The following is a 23,707-nucleotide window of genomic DNA, read 5'->3' as shown; positions in this document are numbered from 1 at the left end:
GTTATTTGTCAAAACTCAAAAGCAAATATCTTTGCATAGTGCCTTTTTGTTACAAACATAAAACTCCAATCTAAAGAACATAAAATAGAGCGGGTTAAGCAAAGTCAAGCATAATGATTGTTCGGTACATAAACAATCCGATAATTGCTCTCAAAAAATAAATAAAATAACTTTCTAATTGAAGAGTTAAGACGTTATATGTGGAAGGATAACCACTATATTAAAAGTGACTTTGGGGAGTCTTTGACTATATTTGGCGGACTAACTGAAAAGCTAGCTGTTAGCTGAAAAGCTAGCTGATGGCTGAAAAGCTAGTTGTTAAATAAAAAGCTAGCTGATAGCTGAAAAGCTAGCTGATAAAAAATAACGTTTGGTAAAAAATAGCTGAAAAGCTAGCTGAAATATATAAAATTACATAAAAGGATATGTAAGAATATGTGTTTCTATAATTAATTAAGGGGTATATTTGGAAAATTTTAAAAAAACTCTTAAAAAGCTAGTCTAAGTAGCTTTTCAAAAAGCTAGCTTATAAGCTAACTTTTTGGCTTACCAAACACGACAACATAAAAAAGCTTGAAAAATAAGCTAGCTTATCAGCTAGCTATGGCGCGCCAAACATAGCCTTTGTATCTATTGTATGTCGCTTTTTAGAGCTCCGGAACCGATGATTAAGTTTTTTAGAAACCTTAAGAAGTCGTTTTTACGGGAGAGGATTTAGGAGGAAAGAAGTTGCCTTTAAACCCTATACTTTTTGAAGGACAATATATATTGGGTTAAATGGAATAATAGTTTTGGTGAGTAAAGATGATGATGGTTTTGGTGTTGGATGTCTTTTTGCATTTAATCGAACTTTAGTTTATAAATAACGTTGGAGATTTTTTGTTGAGCCTAAATCTTTGTGGTATTAAAACTATTCACGGAATCGCTAGGGTTTTGGTTTGGTTACCCCACATTTCGAAGTTCAAAGGTTTTGGAGTAATATCATTTGGTCTTTCCATCATCTTCGATCTAGATGAATTGATATGGACCGGCTTTTCGAAAAAAGGTTGGTAATGGGATTTCAACCCCCCTTTTTTTTTGGAAGATAACCGGTTTGGTGAAATTGTGTTTTGATACAAGTGTAACACTCATCGTTAGGGTAATTTAAAACAACATTTTTAAAGCATTTGTTTTTAAATCTAAAAGTTTCAGAGTTTTAATTTCCAAAAAAATATGGCCTCATAGTTTAAAACAAGTTTTAAAAACACTTAAAATATTTGTATGCGAAATTAGGTCCCAAAGTTCTAAAATATAGAGTTTTATTTTAAAAGAGCGAGACAATATCTAATTTAATAATATCACAAAGTTCAAATACAACCTTATAAACCGAGACCTTCTAAATATCTTTGTTATCCTCTAAGCAAACTCTTAAGTCTTCAATCTGAGCACAAGTTAAAATAAGTTAGACAATGAAATTTCCAATGAAAATACCCGATTGATATTAACTCATTTTGAGTGAGAAGATAACAATCTATTTACTTGAATCAAACCTCCAAAATAAAAAACATCATAAACTAGTATATGGTTCTTATGACCCAAAACAACCGAAAAGGGGTAAATATAGCTCATATCTCCAAATACAATAAAGGCTAAACATTGGTTGGCAAAGAACAATAAATCATCTCAAAACTTCCAAAAAGGGTGATTAAGGATATATGGTTGGTTAATCATAGAGCTTATGAGATAATTTCCTCTTTTTTGCCCATTTATAGACTAGGAGCTAGTGAACCATCAAACTAGGCCACACAAGGGGTAGCTAATTTGTCTACTCACATACTAACTTAATATACGCAACATAAGGATTATCTCGAAATCTACCCACATACCAAATTAATGATACCTAATTTGTCAAACCCTTCGAGTATTATAAGTGACATCCATAGTCTCTCATCCTACACATAGGCGCATAGGGATGCTTTGAAAATTGTTTTCAAATCAATAATATCTCAAATAAATAATATACTTTCCAAAAAGGGATTCCATGTTATTTACAAATAATACATATAGTAACGTATTGCATATATGGAAAATATTATATAATTTCAACAACTCAAATCATATCTAACATATATAGTAGTATAAAAAACATCTAAAATAACAAATCAATATATGGACTTGTCCTCTCGGTACACTCACCTTGGCCAAAAGATAATCCAAACTCCACCAAGCCATTGTAAGTGTCACCATGATTAGGAAGCATTACCAAGCATGGACTAAAATTCAATCAATTCATCTAATATATAGAAGAAGTATAGAGTAACTTAATGGTCTTATTTCATCGTATAATTCACATAAGTAACTCCAACTAATGATCACTAAGCTCAAATACTTAAGTGACCATTCTAAACCCTTCAATGTTCATATTACGACACCATATATATATATATATAGGTTAATGTCATTGTAGACCAACAAACTACCGTTTTTTTTGTTTTAAAAGGTCTCCGATCTTATTTTTAACACTTTAGAGACATAAAGTCCATGTTAACCTGTTAAAAAAAATATTACTCTTTTTTTCAAGGTTTTACAGGTCAAAAAAAATGACATGACATGTATATGATATCAATGTGATTTGGGGGTCATAAAATCATCTTTGGGGGTTGTAAATTGTAAAGCCAAACCATAATGACTATTGAAATCAGACAATTCTATCATGCAATTCCTGAAAATCCCTAGCCTAGTACTAGCATGTTGTTCTAACATATCACAATATCAAATAACAGTATGGTATTTTGGGGTCTACTTACTGACTCCGGCTGATCGTACACTTCGCATCCTCTTTTACTTATTTTGAAAACCATTTTAGAATTCATTTGAAAACCTTTCCTTGATTTGAGATTGGAGTCACACGAATGTTCCTCCAATTCACTCAAACCAAGGCTCTGATACCAACTTGTAACACCCATAAAATTCAAGCCAATTTAAAACATTTTTAACCCATTCAAAAACCATTAAGTTATACAACTTGTTTTCAAAATAGTTTAAACATCAGAGTATCCCCAGAACCAAATCAAAAAATCATGAAATATGAGGAACGGTACGATCACGCCTTTGCCTTGCCACGATCTCCTGATGTACCTGAAACAATAAATTGAAACTGTAAGCCCGAAAGCTTAGTGAGTTTCCCCCAAAATACCAACCACATACAACCATAATCATATCATATCACATCACAATACAGAACAGCCATGCCTCTCAAGTCTGCAGTGTGACTGGTCCGCCCTCAACGGGCCTTCAGTCCACCTGGTCCACTCTTTGAGTCTACAATATGACTGGACCGCCCGCACCGGGCCTTCAGTCTATCTGGATCTATCCCGAGCCTTCGGTATGACTGGACCGCCATACGGGCCTACAATCTATCCGGACCGCTCGTAGGGTATGTTGGCCTTCAGCATAAAACAGGACCACCTCAACCCAAACATCAAGCAATAACGATGTGCACATATAACAGGTAATCACATAACAATCCATAGACAAACAAATCGATCTAGCAGATCATAAAGCATAACAACATCCTAACCAGGATATTGACCTAACCGGTCACTAACATAGCATCACCCTATATACCAGGATACTGACCTAAACCAGGTCACTAACATAATACTGTCCTAATTACCAGGACGCCGATCTAATCAGATCAAGAAGCACATCAAACAGTACACGTACAGATATCAGATATAACTATCTCACAGGTCATCAATCATAGTAATCTCTCATAACCAAAACACCGACCTAACCAGGTCACTAACATACCAATCCTAACAGATCATAAGAGCATGACAACATTCTGTCTATCCGGATACCGATCTACCATATCATAACCACATTTATCATACTGTAACCAAGATAGCAACTAAAAGGGACGGCCTTGGTGCCTTAGACCCTATTGATATAGTGAGGATAACTCACCTTGCAACTGCCGAACCAAACCATGAAAGCACTGGCCCAAAGCACTGCTCCAAACTCCAACACCTGGTGCCATCAATGGACCATGAGATAAATATCCAAAATACATAACACCCCTGAAGTTCAAACAAGTCAAAGTCAAAGTCCTTGCCAAAGTCAACCTTCCTGATTGACTCTACTTGTCGAATCAACCCGTCGACTCGTCGAGTTCTTATACTCAGAAAACTCCCATAACACGACTCAACTCGCCGAGTCGCCCCAAGACTCGTCGACTTCAACGATCTCTGAATTCCATCCTGTCCAACTCACTGAGTCGCCAACCGACTCACTGGTCCGAAGTTTAACCACAATAGGTTGGGGTTTTACGACCTGACTCGCCGAGTCCAAGAATAGACTCGCCGAGTCCAAGGAAGCCTTTAACAGACTCACCGAGTTGTTCTTCCAACTCGTCGAGTCCATGCCCGTCTTCATACGACTCGCTGAGTCCACCCATGTGACTCGTTGAGTCCCTTCAGTCCTTTATCCATACAGAGGCTTTTCGAGCCATGCAGGGGCTCCAAACTGTAGATCCACTCTTCTAGGGCATAACCCCTACGTAAAGTTGCAAACTTTACGTGAAACCAAGGAGTTAAAAGTCCAAATCACTCTAGGGCTTGGGTTTTAGACAAAGGGGCTTCACCAACAACTCATTGACTGATGCTTTATGACATTCTGGACCAACACAAGTCTAGATCTGAAGTAGCAACCTCAGATCTAAACTCCAAACCCGAAATAGGTCTCAAACATACCCAAAATAGCCCCAAATCTCTTTCATGAATAGATCTAGATGCAAAAGAGTGAAGGTAACAGTTTATTGCCTCCAAGATGTGCCCAAACTGAAGTAGATTCTGGATCTACACCACTCCCTTGATGCAAGCCCTTTTTGATCTTCAAGTTTCTTCCATAAAAAAACAACTTCCAAAGCTTCAATCTCCCTCCAAAGGCCCCACACACACGAGCTTAGGGTCTTCTGGTTCTCAAGGGAAATAAGGAGGCTGAGAGAAGGACATAAAGTCCTTTAAATAGGGTGCAACCCTCGAGATTAGAGTTTTCTCATTCCAGCACCAACTCGTCGAGTACAGCTTCCGAATCGGCGAGTTGGCCACTTAACTCGCGATCAAATCCCACTCCGACTCGACGAGTAGCATACCTACTCGTCGAGTAGCTTTCTTAATTTACACTTTAAGCCCTTCACTCATACTTCTGGAATTTGGGATGTTACACGTTGCAAATAGCGGTTCAACAGTACCCCAGAAATCTCAGACTTGTAGTTACGTAACCTAAACTATAAATACACTTGTAAATGAAACACAACGGTCACAATCTTTCGACACCTTACAAACTTAGAGCTAGGCAAACACTTATAATCATATTTCTATCATCATCTCTGTAATTTACATTCAAATCAATAAGATCAGGCATATCACCTCCAAAAGTTTTATGTCGGGGATCCTAGCAAGGATCAAAAGCTTTCTTTCTAAACTACTCATGTTATTTTTATCTCAATTCAGTATTCACGTTATTTATAATACAATAGTCTCTCATACAACTTGGTTGATCTTCGTTTGATCGGTTTTTGACCAAAACAATATAGTATCCATGTTTTTTCGGTTATCATCTTGTTTATAAATTAAATTACATGTTGGGTCATTATGGTAGTTTATATATTTATTCAAATTGCTCGTCTATGCTATTTTTTTTACCGCGATACAGCTTCCCAAAATAAGCAATGCAAAAATGGTCTAGTGTTCTTCAAATTGCTTTAATTTTATAGCTTTCTTATTTTTTACCTTTTGAAAATATGTTATAATTTATTAATAACATATGTTTAATCATGGTTATATATATGCATCAGCCTTGACCTTGAACACCAAGATAACCATTGCATCAAATATAGTAAAGTTCATCTTCTAATTAAAGTTGACCTTGAAGACCAAGATAACCATTGCATCAAATATAGTAAAGTTCTTCTTCTAATTAAAGAACCAAGTGTATTACATTTTTTTTTATCACCAAGTAGTCTCGTTCTAACTTCCAAATAAAATGTTTATTTTCAAACCCCAAACATAGCTCATGTTTGCAAATTTGTTCCTAAATAATCATTTTACTTGAAACAAGCAAAGAGCAAAAACGTTATAAAACATCAAATTGAAATACATCAGCACCAAAAATGTAATTTACTCTAGAGAATTAGTTCCCAAGTTTAAACCAAAAGTATCATAATTTCATTTTAACATGTCCTTTAAACACCTATAACATTACATTATATGAGTTATGACTTGCTTTTACTAGGTTTCATTTTGTTTCTTGTTTTTTTTGTTTTTTTTTAAATTCATTTTGTTCACCTATTAAATTGCATGTTGAGTCAGTGTATATTGCATGCCTTCTTATTCAAATCGCTAATTTACCTTACTTTTATCCATATATAGTATCCATGTTTTATGGTTTTCAAAGGGGAAATGAATATTATACTTTTTAGTTTCATGTTTTGGCTACAATACTTTAGTATTTTAGCAGTTTTGGTCCCTATGTACAAAATAAATTACAAAATCAGTCCCTATGTTTAAGACTTTCGCACATTGGCAGATTTGGTATCTGTCTAGAAAATAAATTACAAAAAACTGTCCCTATAATTTACATAAACGGTCCCTATACAGAGTTTTTTTGCAGAAAAGGTCCATATGTTTATAAAATTTATAGATTATCTTCAAAAAAATTACAAAAATAGTCCCTACCTAAGAGAAATTTTACAGATTAACCACCTGCCTCCCACAATATATTGCCATGTTTCGTCCTACACTTTTTGGTTTTGACACTTTGGCCACATGATTTTTGTATATTTGTAAAATTAGTTCCAAGCTTAAACTAAAATTATCATAATTTCATTTTTAACATGTCATTTAAGCAAAACACTTATGACATTACATGATATGATTATGAATTATGACAAACAAAAAAATCATGTCAACAGACAAAAATTGCAATTCTTTTGTCCAACCTAAAAAAGAACAAAAGACATAAATGCCCTCATTGGCAACAAAACTAAGAACAACTACAACTACACCGCGAAGCGAATTTCCATATATAAACTTCCAAACCAAATTTTCAAAAACAAAAAAAGTTGACTTGCAACTAGTATGTTAACACCATAATTTCAATTACTTTTTTTTTTTTCAAGACTAAGTTTTTGCTCAAAAAATACATGAGCCATAAACAAACCCCCCATATCACCAAATAAATAAAGTTCCATTTTTTTTTTCTAATAATATTTGCATTTCAACTAACCTTGAAATTGGACAATTTCATGGAACTTCTTCTCAATAAGATTTTACTTTGACTCTTTGAGGCTACTAAGTGGGTCCCACAATCAGGGTTTATGGAGCTTGAAGCCGAAGACTCTTGGAATGTAGCATTGTGTTGCCTTTTGTGGCTTGAGGGGCCCATGAGTCATCAAGAAAAAGTGAGGGAATGTGGTGCCAAAATAAGCTCCATCAATATCTATGGAAGTCAAGAAAAATAATAGTCACAATCAGGGGCAAAATTGTCATTTCTCAATTCTACCCTATATTTATTTACATGTTTTTTTTTTCTTATCTAGTTTAAAAACCACATGGAAAGTGAAAGTATCAAAGTCATATCTTTTTGTTTTTGACAAAGAGGAAGACAGAAAGGGTAAAAAGGTAAATTTAGTATGAAATATGAGGAGGATACTGCCTTGGTATTTGGATCGAGGGTAGTAGATGTCTTCACATTTCGGGCAGTATATTTTCACAGTGCTTGACCGAGGAATGTCTGATTGACCAACAGGAAGACAAGGCTGCCCGCAGCAATAAACTCTCGGGCACCTTCCAAAATCATAATGTTTATATTTCTCCAACTGTAAAATTTATAAAAAGAACACTCAAAATAACAAAAAAAAAACATAAAATAAAATGATAAAGTCATATTCATAAATCAATGAATCATACCATTGCAGACATTCCTTTGGTTGTTAATATATATCGGACATGGATCAAACCATACAACATCTCTGCTGCTGATTCAACAAGTTCATTCTGTTCTTCAGTGAACATGTCTCCTGTTTGTGGATTATATAGAAATTAAACACTCGTTTTGATTGAAACTGTTTTGATTGAAAGATTAAAATGGAAGGGGAAGTAGATGTGGGGATAGGAGAGGTTACCATGAGAGGATTCCACATCTAGAATTAGATCAAGGGCGTAATCGAAGTAAGGAACTTGACTGCTTAATCCACAAAGATTGAAATCATCTTGAATGTATTCATCGTCAACTTCGCAGAAGAATTCATTTCCTCTCAAGTTGCAAAACCATGAAATCCAAGATGTGTCATCTTCATCTGAACCACTAACTTCAGACTCCTCGCTGGCTGTTTCTGATTCTTCTGCAACAAAAAATAAAAAATAAAAATACATAAACCTCACATTTGTGATGAAGAACACGATTTGTAACCTAATTTGTGCTGAAACTTAAACAGGATATGGAAATGCTGAATTTGAAAACAGATTAGAAGTAATTTGTGGTTTGCGTTATATTGGTAAGCGAATTGAATTTTTGTCTGCATGCTAGAATTCTATCGTATTGCAGAAGATAAGACGATGAGAAAGGAAATATTTGAAAACCTGAAAGCAGAAAAGATGATTATAGAAGAAAACGAACCATCTGAGCACTTGCTTTTGGTATTGGCGATGGTGGAGGAGGAACGGTTGTCCAGGTGGAACGATTTTCCACCACCAGCTGTGGAAGTTGAAGGCATGGAGAATTTCTCTTTCTCCTTGTTGCTGGTATTCAAAACCCTAGAAGTTGAAGGCGATGATGTCTTCTCTAAGTGCTTATCCAAGGCATCATTGATTCTTTTCCGATCTAACGGCCCCGCTCCACCTCCTCCCACCATCTCCGACCTCGACGACGGGCCACCGCGGTCCCTGTACATATATGTATCTATATATAGCGGTTCCTGAAATTCAGAGAAGAAGATACAGAAAAGATGGAATCGCAAATATTTCTACCTAAATGAATGAATTTAAGATAGATTGAGAGGAATCCAGCATAGATTTGAGAGAATAAGATCAAAAAGAGGGGCAATTAAGGGAGAAAATTAGGGTTGGTGTGTACATGGAACACGAGGGGGAGAGATCCCTCCTCTCTTGTGTTTTAGTGTTGATATTTTCGGCGAAATTCTTTTTGTATTTATTTAACATCCTTTTTTTTCAATTTTAAAAACTATTTTCTAACATAAATAATAGGGTAAATCTCAATATTATATATTTTTGTTGTGTATTTGGTCCTATGGCATTTAACAAGACTAGATAAAACTGCAAAAATTGTCCCTGTGGTATGTATTTTTCTCGAGATTTAATCCAAAGCTCGACTTTTTTGGATTCATAGTCACTTTGAGGTAGTTTGATTGTAGAATTAGTTTCTGTTAAACATGAAAAGACAAATATACCCTTTTAATTTGTTTTTCTATTTTCTAAAACATTTTCCCTTTTATTTAAATTTTTAAAAGTAAAAACAAATAAAGAGAGGGTCCCACCTCACACACAGACACCTGCAACTCAAAACACATACACACACTTCTGTAACTCGATCCTTCATCTTCTTTCATCATCAGACCCACCCACCAAATTCTTTCTAATCTGTTCCAAACTCTCACTACTTCCTACAATCTCCAAATTCTAAAGATGATAACGATGATTTTAAAGAAGATCTAGATCCGCAAGACCTCGAATATGTCTACCAAATCAGAAGAGTTAGACTTGTTTGCCCAAAATTCCCCAAATCCATCTCCCATTCTTCATCTCTCCATCATAGACCCACTATTACCATTATCAACAATCAATTATCACAATGTTCTTCCCATGTTCTCGTTTATTTATGACATCACATGTAGATCTGGGGAAGGAAGAGAAATCAAGCATGTTATCATCTTCTCAGATCTCATCACCCACACACCTTCCTCATCACAACCCAACACCATTGCCACCATCATCTCACGACCTGCAAAATCAGATTTGAAGAGAATATACAAGGAATAGGGAGATGGGTGGAACATATATATATATATATATATATATATATATATATATATATATATATATATATATATATATATATAACCTATATATTCCTCCCACAAATATTGTTAATTATTTGAAGCTTGATCAAGTACCCAGAAGCAATTTGTTTTTAATCTTTGTTATCGATTTTTGTGTATGCAGATATAGAGAGAGGAGTAGGAAGCCATAAGTGGTGATTGAAGTCATTCCACCATTTATCCATAAAAACTTTGATAATAGAGTATAAAGCTTCTTGTTCTATTTACCCATTGGTGCTTCTTTTCAATACTTATTGCCTCGACCCACAAGGAGATAAGAACTCGCTTGTAGATGGGTGGCTCAAAATCGACAGTTACGGCGCCCTTCTTCTTCTTCTTTAATATTGTTTGTTTGACCCACCACCACCCCCAAGAAAGAACAGGAAATGTCAAGGTTACAAACTAGATCACCTAGATGAAAGACTTCTTAGATTTTCAAGGATTTCTCTAGTTCTTTGTACTCTTCGATTGAGGGTCCAAGTTCACTCCCAAACGAGATGCAAATAAAAGATCCATAGAGAAGTAGTGATGGTGGTGGGAAGTAGTGGGAGTAAGCATTGATCAGTTAAATGGAGGAGATTAAGTTTCTGATAAGGGGTAAGTTTGACAAGTCTTTGATACATGTTTGAACATATTAGAAATAATTTGGTGTGTGGGTTTTATAATGAAAGGAGATGAAGGATCGAGTTGTAGATGTGTGTGTATGTGTTTAGAGTTGTAGGTGTGTGTTTGTGTGTGTATGTATGTGTGCGTGTGAGAGAGAGGTGGGGCCCCCCTATTTATTTGTTTTTACTTTTAAAATTTTAAATAAATGGGAAAATGTTTAAGAAAATAGAAAAACAAATTAAAATGGTAGATTAGTCTTTTCAAGTTTAACAGGGACTAATTCTACTAACAAACTACCTCACAAGGACCATGAAGCCAAAAAAGTTGTGTAATGCCCGGTTCTTGGTATGTATTTTAAATTAAAACTTTCATTTTTGCAAATGTACTCGACGAGTAGGAGGCCCCGGACTCGTCGAGTAGGAACGAAGGATTGGACGTGGAATTGAAGCCTACTCGACGAGTCGAGAGACCTCGACTTGACGAGTAGGGTTGCAAGAGTGAAACCATAATTTTCAGGGTTTGCACCCTATTTAAGCACCTTAACTAGCCTCAACTACAACCTCCATCACCCCAAGCCTTATTCACGAAACCCTAATCCATTTTTGAGTGTTCTTGAGCCTTTATTGTGTGTTCTTGGTGATTTGAAGCTTGAGAAGAAGAGGAAAGCTTGGGGATTCAAGAGGAGGCAAGTAGATCCAGAGTTTGTGTTGCATTTTCATCTCATTTGAGGTATAAAGTCTATACCTTGTCTATTCATCTATTAGATCCCTTCATGGAGTAGTTTAGGGCTTTAAGGAACCATTTTTGGAACCATTCATGGACGCAAGCATGTTTGGGGTCAAGACTTCAGATCCAGGGTCTTTGAGGGACTCCATGGCATAAAGGTGCCAACTTTATGGCCATGGGAGTCCCATGCATCATAAGAATCACTTTTTAGGGCTATTTGAGCTAAATAGCCCATGCACGAACATAAAGTTAGTAACTTTACGTGTTATATCGACCTTAGGAGGCTAGATCTATGTTTTGGATGCATTAAGCCCGACTAAAATCGGTTGTATGGAATTAGACTTTGGGGGACTCGACGAGTCGTTCTTAGGACTTTTCGAGTTGGGTCATGGTTCCCCAACCTTTTTTCTGTTACTGAACAAACTTTTTGAGTCTAGAAGACGACTCAGCGAGTTGGACGTGTTTATGGACTTGAAGATCAAAGAACTCGACGAGTCCAAGGATGAACTCAACGAGTTGATAGCAAAATGGCCCGATTTTTACAAAGAGAAACTTGACGAGTTCAAGGATGAAATCGGTGAGTTAATGAGCAAAATGTCCCAACATACATGAAGAGGAACTCGACGAGTTAAAGGATGAACTCGGCAAGTTGTGAGTGAAATACCCCGAATCTGTATGAAGGAGAACCCGACGAGTCCAAGGAAGGACTCGACGAGTTCAAACCAAAATTCCCTATTCTGTCAGGAGGAGAAACTCGGCGAGTTAGAGGGTAACTCGACGAGTTAGATCACGAGTTCGAGATTCTCTTAGTCGTGGAACTCGTTGAATTGACGGACCAACTCGGCGAGTTGAGTCAACTAGAATGTTGACTTGGACCAGAAGGTTGACTTTGACCAAAGTGTTGATCTTTGACTTGTCCACTTACCAGAATTGGCCCTTAAAGGGGTTATAAGTTTGAAAGAGTAATTAAATATATGCTATGTGTAGGAGTTTGAGGAGAGTTGATCCCAACACCAAGGACAGCTAAGCTACTTCACAACATTGAGGTTAGTTACCTTCCAGTAGAAGTGGGTCTAAGGCCACAATGTCGGCCCACTAGTAGGAGTTGTTTTTTAGATGATTGTCTTTGTGATAATTATCTGGTATGCCACTATCTGTATACTTTATTTGCTAGTATGATATGTTATTATGTGGTAGTGGAAGGGGTGAAATAGTCTCTAGTTACCGGTTGAAAGATACCGAAGGAAATTACCATTTGAAAGATACCGAAGGCAATTACCGTTTGAAAGATACCGAAGGGGAAGCCATCACCCAAATATGCTAGGCAGTTACCGGTTGAAATATTGTAACAACCCAATTTTCACGTCCAAAAATTTCATTTTCATAAATTACTTTAATTAAAACATTTGTAAGAAAAACATTAACAAATCATAACATCTCATAAAACCATGTATAACGTATGAAAATCCAAATCATAAAATGGTGATAATGTCAGAGTACAATCCAAGGAAACTCATAGTGCGGAATCTGGGGTGTGTGTGTGATATGCAGCTACCGCGCCGGCTCTTTCCCCTTCGCTGAAGAGGTACCTGAAACAAAACTAAAATTTGTAAGCACAAAGCTTAGTAAGTTCCCCCATCGTACCACATACCACAAAATCACATAACATGCATATACTGTCAGGCATATCTGGGTGCCCGACCTACCCCTTCGGTCCTATCGACCGGATAATGCCTAACATATCTAGGTGATGGCCTCCCCTTCGGTCCTGTCGATCGAATACTGCCTAGCATATCTGGGTGCTGCCCCCCCCCCCTTTGGTCCTGTCGACCGGATACCGAAGACTATTTCACCCCTACTACTACCACATAATATCATATCACGTATATCATAATTTGGCTAGCATGGTTGGGTACTAAACTACCCCTGCAGTCCTATCGACCGATAACCGAGGACTATTTCACCCCTACTACTGTCACATAATATCGTAATATGCTAGCACATAAAACATAACAGGTAGAAGCAAGCCAAGATGAATATCACAAAGACAATCATCTCATATACAAATCCTATTAGTGGGCCGGCATTGTGGCCGTAGACCCACCGTTACTGGAAGGTAACTCACCTCGAAAGGCTGACTACTGAAAAACTGCTCGGTAACTGACTGACTGCTACTCCGGTAACCCTCCGGCTATAATCCCACAAAACACTCAGTTAGAATCTGATATCTACTCTTAGGGTAAAATGACTATTTTACCCCTAACCAAGTCCAACTCAAAGTCAACTTTCAGTTGACCCGACTCGTCGAGTTGGGCCGCCAACTTGTCGAGTCCCTAACTCTTTACCCCACCTTATCCACAACTCTACTCATCGAGTTCAACAATGACTCGACGAGTTCCCCCTCCCTTATGAACATCGAATGAATCTTCATCCGACTCGCCGAGTCGGATGAACAACTCGTTGAGTTCACCTTCATCTGATAAACAAGTAATGTCCTTGACTCACCGAGCTGTATGAACAACTCGTCGAGTTCATCTTCAACTGCAAGGAGATTGCCTTGGACTCGCCGAGTCCGATCTTGCACTTGTCGAGTCCATTGAACTCCAGATCTAAGGCTAAGTCCAATACGTTAGGTCACTCCCTTGGACCCTCTAAAAACCCTTCTCGCGTTCAACTGGGTTCCTTCAAATCTTAACAGAAAAGAGGATTTTCGCATCAGACTCGTCGAGTCCCAAGAACGAATCGTCAAGTCGGGCACGTCCAAGTCTTATTTCTTGATTTCCAGCGTACAACTCTTGACCAAAAGGTAAATCTAAGCTCCTTCAATCGTTCTAGCACGTAAAGTTACAAACTTTACGTGCATGCATCGGACTTTGAGCTCAAAAGGACATAAAATAAGCTCTTAAGATGCATGGAACTTTAGATGGGTGCAAAAGCAACCCCTAGCTGCTTTGTGACTCCCTTAAAGACTTGATTCTGAAGCCTCAACCCCCAACCATGCTTGCAATCATGGTTGGTCACCAAAAATGGCTTATAAAAGCCCTAAATCTCCCCAGAAAGGGATCTATCAAATGAAATTGCAAGGTTACAGCTTTATACCTCCAATGAACTGTGGAAGATGCACAAACTCGGGTTCCCTTGGTCTTCACTTGTTTCCTCAAGTCTTTCCCTCCTTCATTATGGTCACAACTAGCAAGATCCACCAAAAATGCCTTAGATCTTCTCAAAAACGGCTAGGGTTTGCTATGGGGAGTTCTGGAAGCATTTGGGGACGAAAGGGAGGCTGAATAAGGGGTTTAAATAGGGTGTAAACCCACATCTAGGGTTATGTCCGGACAGCGCCTACTCGCCGAGTCCGGACGCGGACTCGTCGAGTAGGTCATTAAACTTCTGTGTACAATACGCTATGACTTAGTGAGTTGGACCTCAACTCGCTGAGTCCAATGCCAAAATGCAAGATACTAGAATAAAATACATACCAGGAACTAGGTGCTACAAATCTCCCCCACTTAGTTTAGACTTCGTCCTCGAAGTCTGCTGTTTGATCCTGGAAGAGTTCTAGATAATGCTCCACCATCTCGCTACCGGCTCCCACGTCCATTCTGAACCCTTCCGATGTTGCCATTGCACCTTCACCAGCTCGACCTTCTTGTTCCTCAGATCCTTCGACTTCCGGTCGAGGATCGGCACAGGCCGCTCAATGTAGTTCAGGCTGTCATCAACCTGAATATCCTCTAGGGGCACCACTGCCGAGTCGTCCACCAGGCATTTCCGTAGCTGGGAGACGTGGAAGGAGCTATGAATCTGACTGAGTTCGGCTGGCTGGTCCAGCTGATACGCCACCTTGCCCACCCGGGCTATGACCTTGAAAGGTCCAATATACATGGGGCCCAACTTGCCCCGTTTCCTGAATCGGATGACACCTTTCCAAGGCGACACCTTCAGGAGAACCATATCCCCGACCTGGAACTCCAAGTCTGAACGACGCTTATCGGCATAGCTTTTCTGCTGACTCTGTGCAGTCTGAAGTCTGCTCCTGACCTGCTGAATCCTTTCTGTCGTCTTGAGCACTACTTCGGTGCTCCCCATGACCCTCTGGCCAACCTCGCCCCAGCATATCGGGGTTCTGCACTTCCTCCCGTATAACATCTCAAAGGGAGGACGATCAATACTCGCATGGTAGCTGTTGTTGTAGGAGAACTCAACCAACGGAAGGTAAGTATCCCAACTACCCCCAAAATCTAACACATATGCCCGCAACATATCTTCCAGAGTCTGGATGGTCCGCTCGCTCTAGCCATCCGTTTGCAGGTGAAAAGCGGTGCTGAAATGCAGACGAATACCCAACTCATCGTGGAATTTCTTCCAACACCTGGAAGTGAACTGAACATCCCTATCAGAAATCACGGAGACCGGCACCAAGTGTCGAGCCACCACCTCTCGAATATAGATATCGGCCAGCTTCTCGGCCGATATGCTCTCCGGGATCGGTATAAAATGGGCACTCTTGGTCAACCGATCCACGATGACCCATATGGAATCCACTCCCCGCGCGGTCCTAGGAAGCTTGGTGATGAAATCCATAGTAATTACCTCCCACTTCCACAGGGGAATATCTAACGGCTGCATCTTGCCGTGTGGCCTCTGGTGCTCGGCCTTGACCTTCCTGTAGGTCAAGCACCGCTCCACATACCATGCTACATCCTGCTTCATGCAGGGCCACCAATAATCGAGACGAAGATCCCTATACATCTTCTTCACCCTATCAGTTCAGGAGCATCATGAGAAATTTGCGGTCAGGGTTCAGCAGGATGGTTATCCACCATCGTCAGGATTTGGTGAAGTTCAGTCATTGTGCTAGGGATAACTTTTGGAAGCATCAAGAGAGGCAGTCTATCTATAAAGGAGTTGCTCTGAGCATCGGCTAATTTGACTTTAAGGTTGAGAGGGACATCAGGTTAAGCTTTTGGGGTCATTAGTGTCGGGATTTCAGGAAGCGTTCATCTAGTCTTCAGTGATTGTGCGACCTTTCGAGTGGGATAGTGATGGATCGCTAGCAAGATTAAACGTTGGTAGTTAGCGTGTCTATCGTGTAAGGGAGGAAGGAATCGAAATCCTCCGATTTTCGCATGCCGTGAAGACTTAGTCAAAGCTAAGTGGGGAAGAAATGATCATGTACTCAGAAGCTGGAGTGGTTTTGAAAATGGGATAAGCTTCGTATTCTTATCAGGGAGAAAGACGGCCCAAGCGGTTGTATGAATTGAGGATAGTGTGAATTGGAAGTTCGGAAAACTTGCCAGTAGTGAGATCACATTCTCGGGATGTCTGATAGCAGGTTTTAGAAAAATTAGGTTGGGAATTTCAGTCAGGACATGAGTACAACTTGGGGTACTAGATTGTGCTTGTATTCTTGATTATGTGGGTGTTCGGATTAGTAGTCAGCAAAAGACCATGGTCAGCATGGAAAGTGTTTTAAGACTGCGGGATAGCCGTAGCATTCACTAGTAGCCCGTCGGCGTGGGGAAGTGTTGTAAGACTGCGGGTTAGCCGTAGCATTCACCAGTGGCCAGATAGCTTGAGAAGTGTGGCAAGACTGTGGTGTGGCCCGTAACATTGGTTAGTAGATAGTGTAGAAGTGTTTTAAGACTATGGGGTGGCTTCTAGCGTTCACTAGTTGGCAGATAGAGTAGGAATGTTGTAAGACTGCGGTGTGGCCCGTAACATTCGTATATCAATATAGTAGTACTACAGTGTGGCCCGTAACATTGGTATTGTAAGATTGCGGTGTGGCCCGTAGCATTGGTATGGTAAGACTGTGGGGTGGCCCGTACCACATGTTAGTTAGCCAGTAGTATATTGGTATTATAAGACTGCGGTGAGACATGTAGCATTGGTATAGTAAGACTACAGGGTGGCCCGTAGCATTCATTAGTGGTCAGTTAATATGGAAGCGTGAGACTGCGTGATGGCTCGTAGCATTCGTTCGGTCCCTATTCAGCAGTAAGAATGGTCAGATGTGTGACTCGCTTATGGAGTTTTTCAGATAGGTTAAATCGGGGCTGGGGTAGCCCACATGGATGTGGGTAGGCCACAACATGATTGGGTTTGGTGATCGGGTGGAATCTGGTATTTCTAGATAGCCGATAGGTAAGTTGGGAGTAGGGAGGTCTTGGTTCATCCGAAAAGCGGATAAGAGAGAGCAGGATCTTTGGGCAGGAGCAGTGATAAGAGAATTTGTGCATGGAATAGTTATTTGACCGAGAGGTGCTAGTTCACTCACAATAGGATTAAATAATCTCAGAGTAAGTGGTTTGACTCTGTTGCACAACTCTCGTATAAGTCTAACCGTTGTAGGGATGAATCTCTTACTCGAAGGATTATCTGACCTATTCGTTGGGTTGGGTGTTCGGCATCGGGTCATAGTAAGTGGAAGCATTCAAGTGGGTAATAGCGAAGAGACCAACACTGGGAGTGGCTGGAGATTTAGTTACAGCGAAGGATCTGTCCTTCGTAGAGATAGGAAAGGTGTCACTTATGTACAGTTGCCTTGGAAGACCATCAGCTGTGCAGGGTAATGGTTGGACCCTCAGGATGTCAAGTGTAGCGGTCCTTACAGGGATCAGACTGAGCGGACAAGGTTAGGCGTTGTATAAGATTGGTTGAAAGTGTTCAGGATAGTTTACAGTAACTATTATGTCCAATGAGAAGTATCTAAGATAAGTATCCGCAGAAGACTTCGAGGACGAAGTCTAGTTTTAATGGGGGAGAGTTGTAACACCCCGTTTTGAAAGTACTCGGTTGTGGTCCTGAAAGCCAAAGGGTAGGGGCGATTTGGTCTTTTATGGGTCTCAGGTGTTATCCGAAAGGTTTTAGGCTTGGGGGTGTGGCTAGGAGCATAGGGTTTCTTGCCACCTTTTCATGGACATAAAGTTCGTCGAAAACGGACTTAGAGTGAACGAGTTATGACACTTTGAAGTTATTGTTAGTTTTAGCCCCCAATGGATTCTTGTGACAAGGCAGCCCATGCATGCAAGGAATGCATGCGTGTTTTTAGCTGGGTACACCCAGCGTAAGCTGGGTTACGCCCAACGTATAAGGTTATATGGTCTCGGGGTGCGGAGAAGCGTACGCCCAGCGTACGCTCAGTGTTTCTAAAACCCTAATTTTAGGGTTGTTTCACAATAAAAGGAATAATGTGCCTTAGGGGTCACTCTGCATCTCATCTTTAGACAGCCACCAGGAAACCCTAACCCTCCCTTGAGTGTTCTTGGAGCATTGGAGGCCATTAGAGAGCATTTTGGTGTTGTGAAGCCATTTTTTCAAGCAAGTGAAGAGTATAGCAAGGTGGTGGATCAAAGGGGAAGCATTAGATCCAAGATTGTGGTTCTATTTTAGATCATTTTGAGGTATAAAGTCTGAAACTTTCCTCAAGTATGCTTAGATCTATGTTAATGGAGTTTTTGGACCTTTTAGGTCCCAAGAATGGACCTTTATGACTCAACTCGTTTTCTAGGTCCAGGGTTGCCACCCTTAGTGTCGTAAGAGTCCCATATACAGTAAAGTTTCAATCTTCAGAGCTCATTTGTGACCATGCATGAGATATAGCCCTTTTCATGGAAGTTTGTTGTCACATTTCAATCAAGTTTGGGCTCATTTGGTGGATTGCAAACCACCAAGTAATCAACTTTATGGATTAAGACATTGAAAAGGAATTAGATCTGTAATTGTAGCTTCTGGAATGGAGTATTAAGCACTTAATGGGAAAAGTAGCTTAACAGAGGAGTACGTTAGGCGTACACGTAGGTCGTACATCGTACACCACCTTCAGCTAGTACGCTTAACATACAAAAGAGTACGCCCAACATACTCATCAGTTATGGGCTCGGTGTGTTTTGGGCCTCGAGTTTGGCCAAGCAGTGGACTTTGGGTCTTTGGGCCTTAGTGGGCCATCAGAAGTCAGATGTTTTGGGCCAAGAATATGTTTGGGCTTAGGGTAACGCTTATTAGAAGAATTGGGCCCAATTTAGCAAATTGGGCCATTAGTGGGCCACTAGTGGGTTTGGAAAGCCTACCTAGTGTTGGGCCCTTTTGTATTATGGATTTGGGCCTTAGATATAGACCAAGATAGACTAGGGGTAAAATGGTTATTTTACCCTAAGGAGGATTATTGATTGGGCTAATTTTCATTTTGGGTAATGGTAGCTTGGGGAGTCAAGAGACCAGTAGTTTGGGGATCCGCCAACTAGCTGCAAAGGGTTATTCGTAGGGTTCTACAGTCAGCTTGTGAGGTGAGTCTCCTCACTGTTTGTATGGGTTTAAGGCACCAATGCCGACCCATTTAGTTTATGTGTGATAGGAAGACCCGGGGGTTAGCCTTATGCATTATGCATGAAAGACCAGGAGGCGGCTCCTGGCACATAGTATGTTATTATGTATGGTAGAAAGTGATGGGTTTTGAGCATTCTAACACTTCCTAAGTGTACATGCAACCCTAATAACCTTGAATCTATGTTTTCTCTATATACATGCAAATTTCTTTTTCAAGGTTATTTCCTAACTAGCATGGCATGGGGAATATATAAAACATAAAACTAGTAGAAATACATATCTTGTTGTTGCTTGGATTCCTTCAAGACTTTGTGAGCCTAGCACCCCAAATGTTGTGCCTTAAATGCTTCACTCAACACTACAAACTTGGAATAACTTGATAGAATGTCACTTAGCCTCAAAAATCGGTTATACCCTCTTATGAATACCTTAGTCCCCATTTTGCATGCTATAGGGTTTCTTTTATAGTGTGTCATAATTAGGAGTTACAAATGTAAACCCTAATTGTCATGACTCTTCATTTCTCATGACCCATGGGTTTGTAACTCCCATGGCCTGTCCATGGAGCTCCATATGGTTATAACCAAACCCATAAACCATGGATCATTAATCCACCATAAAAGATTTGATGATTGTCATAATCAACCCTATATATTTAATTAGTCTCACTTTGATCACCAAATTAATACTAGATTAATACTTGATCAATACTAATTAAATAGTACTATTATTAATATATTAGAACTTATAATATATTAATAATCACAAGTGTACTTTCTCTCATTTTGTCTATCCAAGTATTGTAATGCCATGCAACCCAAATGGACCATGCCGGGTCGGGTTAAGTACATACCAAATAAAGTTATGGACTTAGACACTATATCCAACAGGAAGACCCGGGGGTTAGCCCTAGGCAATATGTATGAAAGACCAGGAGGTGGCTCGTGGCACACTGTATGCTATTATGTATGAAAGACCAGGAGGTGGCTCCTGGCACACTGTATGCTGATTAGCTAAGTAGAGTAGTAAGTATGCTAGTTATCTCTGTGATGCTTGCATGGAAGACCAGGAGGTGGCTCTTGGCACTTTTCTATAAGACCGAGGGGGTGGTCCCATGCTTGGCAACAAAGACCACGTGCGGCCAGTGGCATAATGGCAAGACTATGTTTAGCACATAGAACCTTACTTCATTATGGATATGTTGGATATGTATGGCTCACAATATGTATAACATGTATGGCCCAGTTAATATGTATGTTATGTGGTATTTGGGGAACTCATTAAGGTACGTGCTTACGGTTTACAATTTTGGTTTCATGTATCTTCAGTTTTCAAGAAATAGGAGCTCGGGACGATTGCAGCGCATTCACCCATGTTATTCCGTATTATGTGATCTTTGGTATTAGACTATGATATTTGTTTTAATTGAAATGTTTTCAAATATCTAAAACAAATATATTAAAGGTTTTCTTATATTAAAAATGAAACTTTTGGCCTTAAATTTTGGGATGTTACATTAGAAGGCTAAAAGTCTTTCAATTGAGGGTTGTCTTACTTTGATTAAGTTCATCCTGGGGTCCTTACGCAGTTACTGGATGTCTATGTTTCCTGTTCCTATCACGGTGTTGAGCTGTAACACCTAGTTCCTCATACGTATTTAATTCCAAGTATTATTCTATTTTACCCTGGGACACGACGAGTTGAAGGTCAAATTCGTCGAGTAGACTCGGCTATGCGCGCGGATTTTAGGTGACCTACTCGACGAGTTGGGAGACCGACTCGGCGAGTAGGAGATGTCTGAGTGAAACCCTAAATTTGAGGGTTTGCACCCTATTTAAACAACTTATCTCCTCCCATACCAGCCTTCATCGTCCCTCACACTTCCAGAAGACCTTAAACTGAAACCCTAGCCTTGTTTGAGTGCTCTTAAGCCATTTTTGTGCATTTTTGGTGGCTGTGAAGCTTGAGAAGAAGAAATGAGCTTGGGAGTTCAAGTTGAATCTAGAAGATCCAAATATTATGTTCCATTTCCAGCTCATTTAAGGTAAAAAGCTTCAATCTTGACTTTCCATGTGTTTAATCAACTTTAGGGCTTGGATTTTGGTATCTTTAGGGCATTTCTAAGCCATATTCGGGTTGTGGGGTATAATGTGGAGATATGGCTTCAAATCTTGGACTTTGGAAGGTTCTCATGGCATAAAGGTAACAACTCTATGTCCATGAGAGCCCCATGCATCTTTTAGGTCTCATTTTTGGTCCTTTTGAGCTTAAAGACCCATGCATGGACATAAAGTTCGTAACTTTACGTGTTATATCGACCTTAGGAGGTCAGATCTACCCTTTGGATAAGATGAGTTCAATAGAAATCGAGTTTATAGACATGGACTTTAGGAGACTCGGCGAGTTGTTCTTGGGACTCGGCGAGTCGAGCGTTGGTTCCCCAACCTTTTGTTTCAGAGGAATTTGGTTGAGTCTAGAAGGGGGACTCAACAGAGATGGACGTGATTATAGACCTGGAAATCATGGGACTCGATGAGTGTATGAACAAACTCGGCGAGTCCAAGGCAATCTCCCAACCCATGAAGATGAACTCGACGAGTTCAAGGGGAACTCGGCGAGTCGGTTGAAAATGATCCCGATATTGCGATTGAAGAAGGACCCATTGAGTTATTGCTAGACTCGACGAGTAGAGTCGGGAGTTGGATTATTTTGGGAGGAATAGGGACTCGACGAGTTGGTAGACCAACTCGGCGAGTCAAATCAACTGGAGGTTGACTTTGACCAAAGTTGACTTTGAAAAGGATTTGGGTTGACCCTTTTTGGGGGTTGTGAGTACGAATTGATTACTTAGTAGAGTTTTCGTGTAGGGATTGAGGAGTCGAGGAAAGTCAATTTTCACGTCGAGGACTGTTCAGACAGTACACGACTTCGAAGTGAGTTTCCTTCTAGTGGGGGTGGGTTTACGGCCACAATGTTGGCCTACAAGTGAGAGTGTTGGATAGATGATTGTCTTTGTGATAATTATCTAGGATTGATATGTAATATGCTTACTGTGCTTGATATGATTATTGTGCTTAATGTGTGTTAGCAGTAGTAGGGGTGAAATAGTCCCCGGTTACGGGTTAAAGATACCGAAGGGGAGGTTAGCTCCCAGTTACCGGTTGAAAGATACCGATGGGGAGGTTAGTTCCCAGTTACCGATTGAAAGATACCGAGGGGGAGTCCAGCTCCCGGCTATGCTTGACGGTTACCGGTTGAAAGATACTGAGGATTTTGCATTATTTGGTATGGGTATGATGGGGGAACTCACTAAGCATTGTGCTTACGGTTTTTAGTTTTGGTTTCAGGTACCTCTTCATCTAAGGGGAAGGAGTCAGCGGTGTAACAGCGCATCACACATTTGCACATGATTTCCGCATTTGAGAAGCCTGTGATTTGTACTATGATATCATACTATTCGTTGGAATGCTTTTGAAACTTATAACTTATGATTTTGTGGTAAAAGGAATTGTCATGCTGTTTTCGATGAATATTTTTATAAGTAATATATTTTCAAACAAAATTTTTTGGGTTCCGATTTTGGGGTGTTACATGAACTCTTCATAAAGAATGAGAGATTCTTTCTTTTAGGGAGTGGATTTGGATGACTGGTTCATGCATTGGGTTCGGTGGGATAGGGTGCTTGTGTTGCGAGATGATGGTAGGTTGGGAGTTGGCAGCCTTTTTGCCTACAATAAGGCCTTACTATTGCAGTGGTGTTGGCGTTTCTTTCATAACCCGAACTTGTTGTGGGTCAGTGTGGTGAAAGTATTGTATGGTTTGGAGTGTCATGCTTCTTCTATGATCCCAAGGAGAAATTTGAGTGTCACACATCAATTACATGTCACCACTATTGCTCTACGTCGCCGGTAATGCCAACATTTCTTGTAGTGAATGGTTTGTCCTATT

General features: G+C 39.8%; 1 protein-coding gene across 3 annotated transcripts; it reads right to left on the bottom strand.

Annotated features, from left to right (window-relative positions):
• Positions 1 to 7,043: 7,043 nt before the first annotated feature.
• Positions 7,044 to 9,168, bottom strand: LOC111921418 (putative casein kinase II subunit beta-4). Of its 3 annotated transcripts, XM_042902159.1 has the most exons (6): positions 9,012 to 9,162; positions 8,662 to 8,927; positions 8,168 to 8,386; positions 7,953 to 8,062; positions 7,696 to 7,861; positions 7,044 to 7,482 (listed from the first exon to the last, which is right to left on the bottom strand). In XM_042902159.1, the coding sequence occupies exons 2-6, from the start codon at positions 8,894 to 8,896 to the stop codon at positions 7,352 to 7,354; spliced, it is 861 nt and encodes a 286-aa protein (XP_042758093.1). In that variant the 5' UTR covers positions 8,897 to 8,927; positions 9,012 to 9,162; the 3' UTR covers positions 7,044 to 7,351. The 3 variants fall into 3 exon arrangements, with proteins under 3 accessions (XP_042758093.1, XP_023772768.1, XP_023772767.1); XM_023917000.3 differs by having other exon boundaries at positions 7,699 to 7,861; positions 8,662 to 9,168; XM_023916999.2 differs by having other exon boundaries at positions 8,662 to 9,167.
• Positions 9,169 to 23,707: the final 14,539 nt, after the last annotated feature.

The sequence above is a fragment of the Lactuca sativa genome, chromosome 1 (assembly GCF_002870075.4).
Source record: "Lactuca sativa cultivar Salinas chromosome 1, Lsat_Salinas_v11, whole genome shotgun sequence".
In the NCBI taxonomy this organism is placed as follows: Eukaryota; Viridiplantae; Streptophyta; class Magnoliopsida; order Asterales; family Asteraceae; genus Lactuca; species Lactuca sativa.
This window is presented reverse-complemented; position numbering and strand designations above follow the sequence as displayed.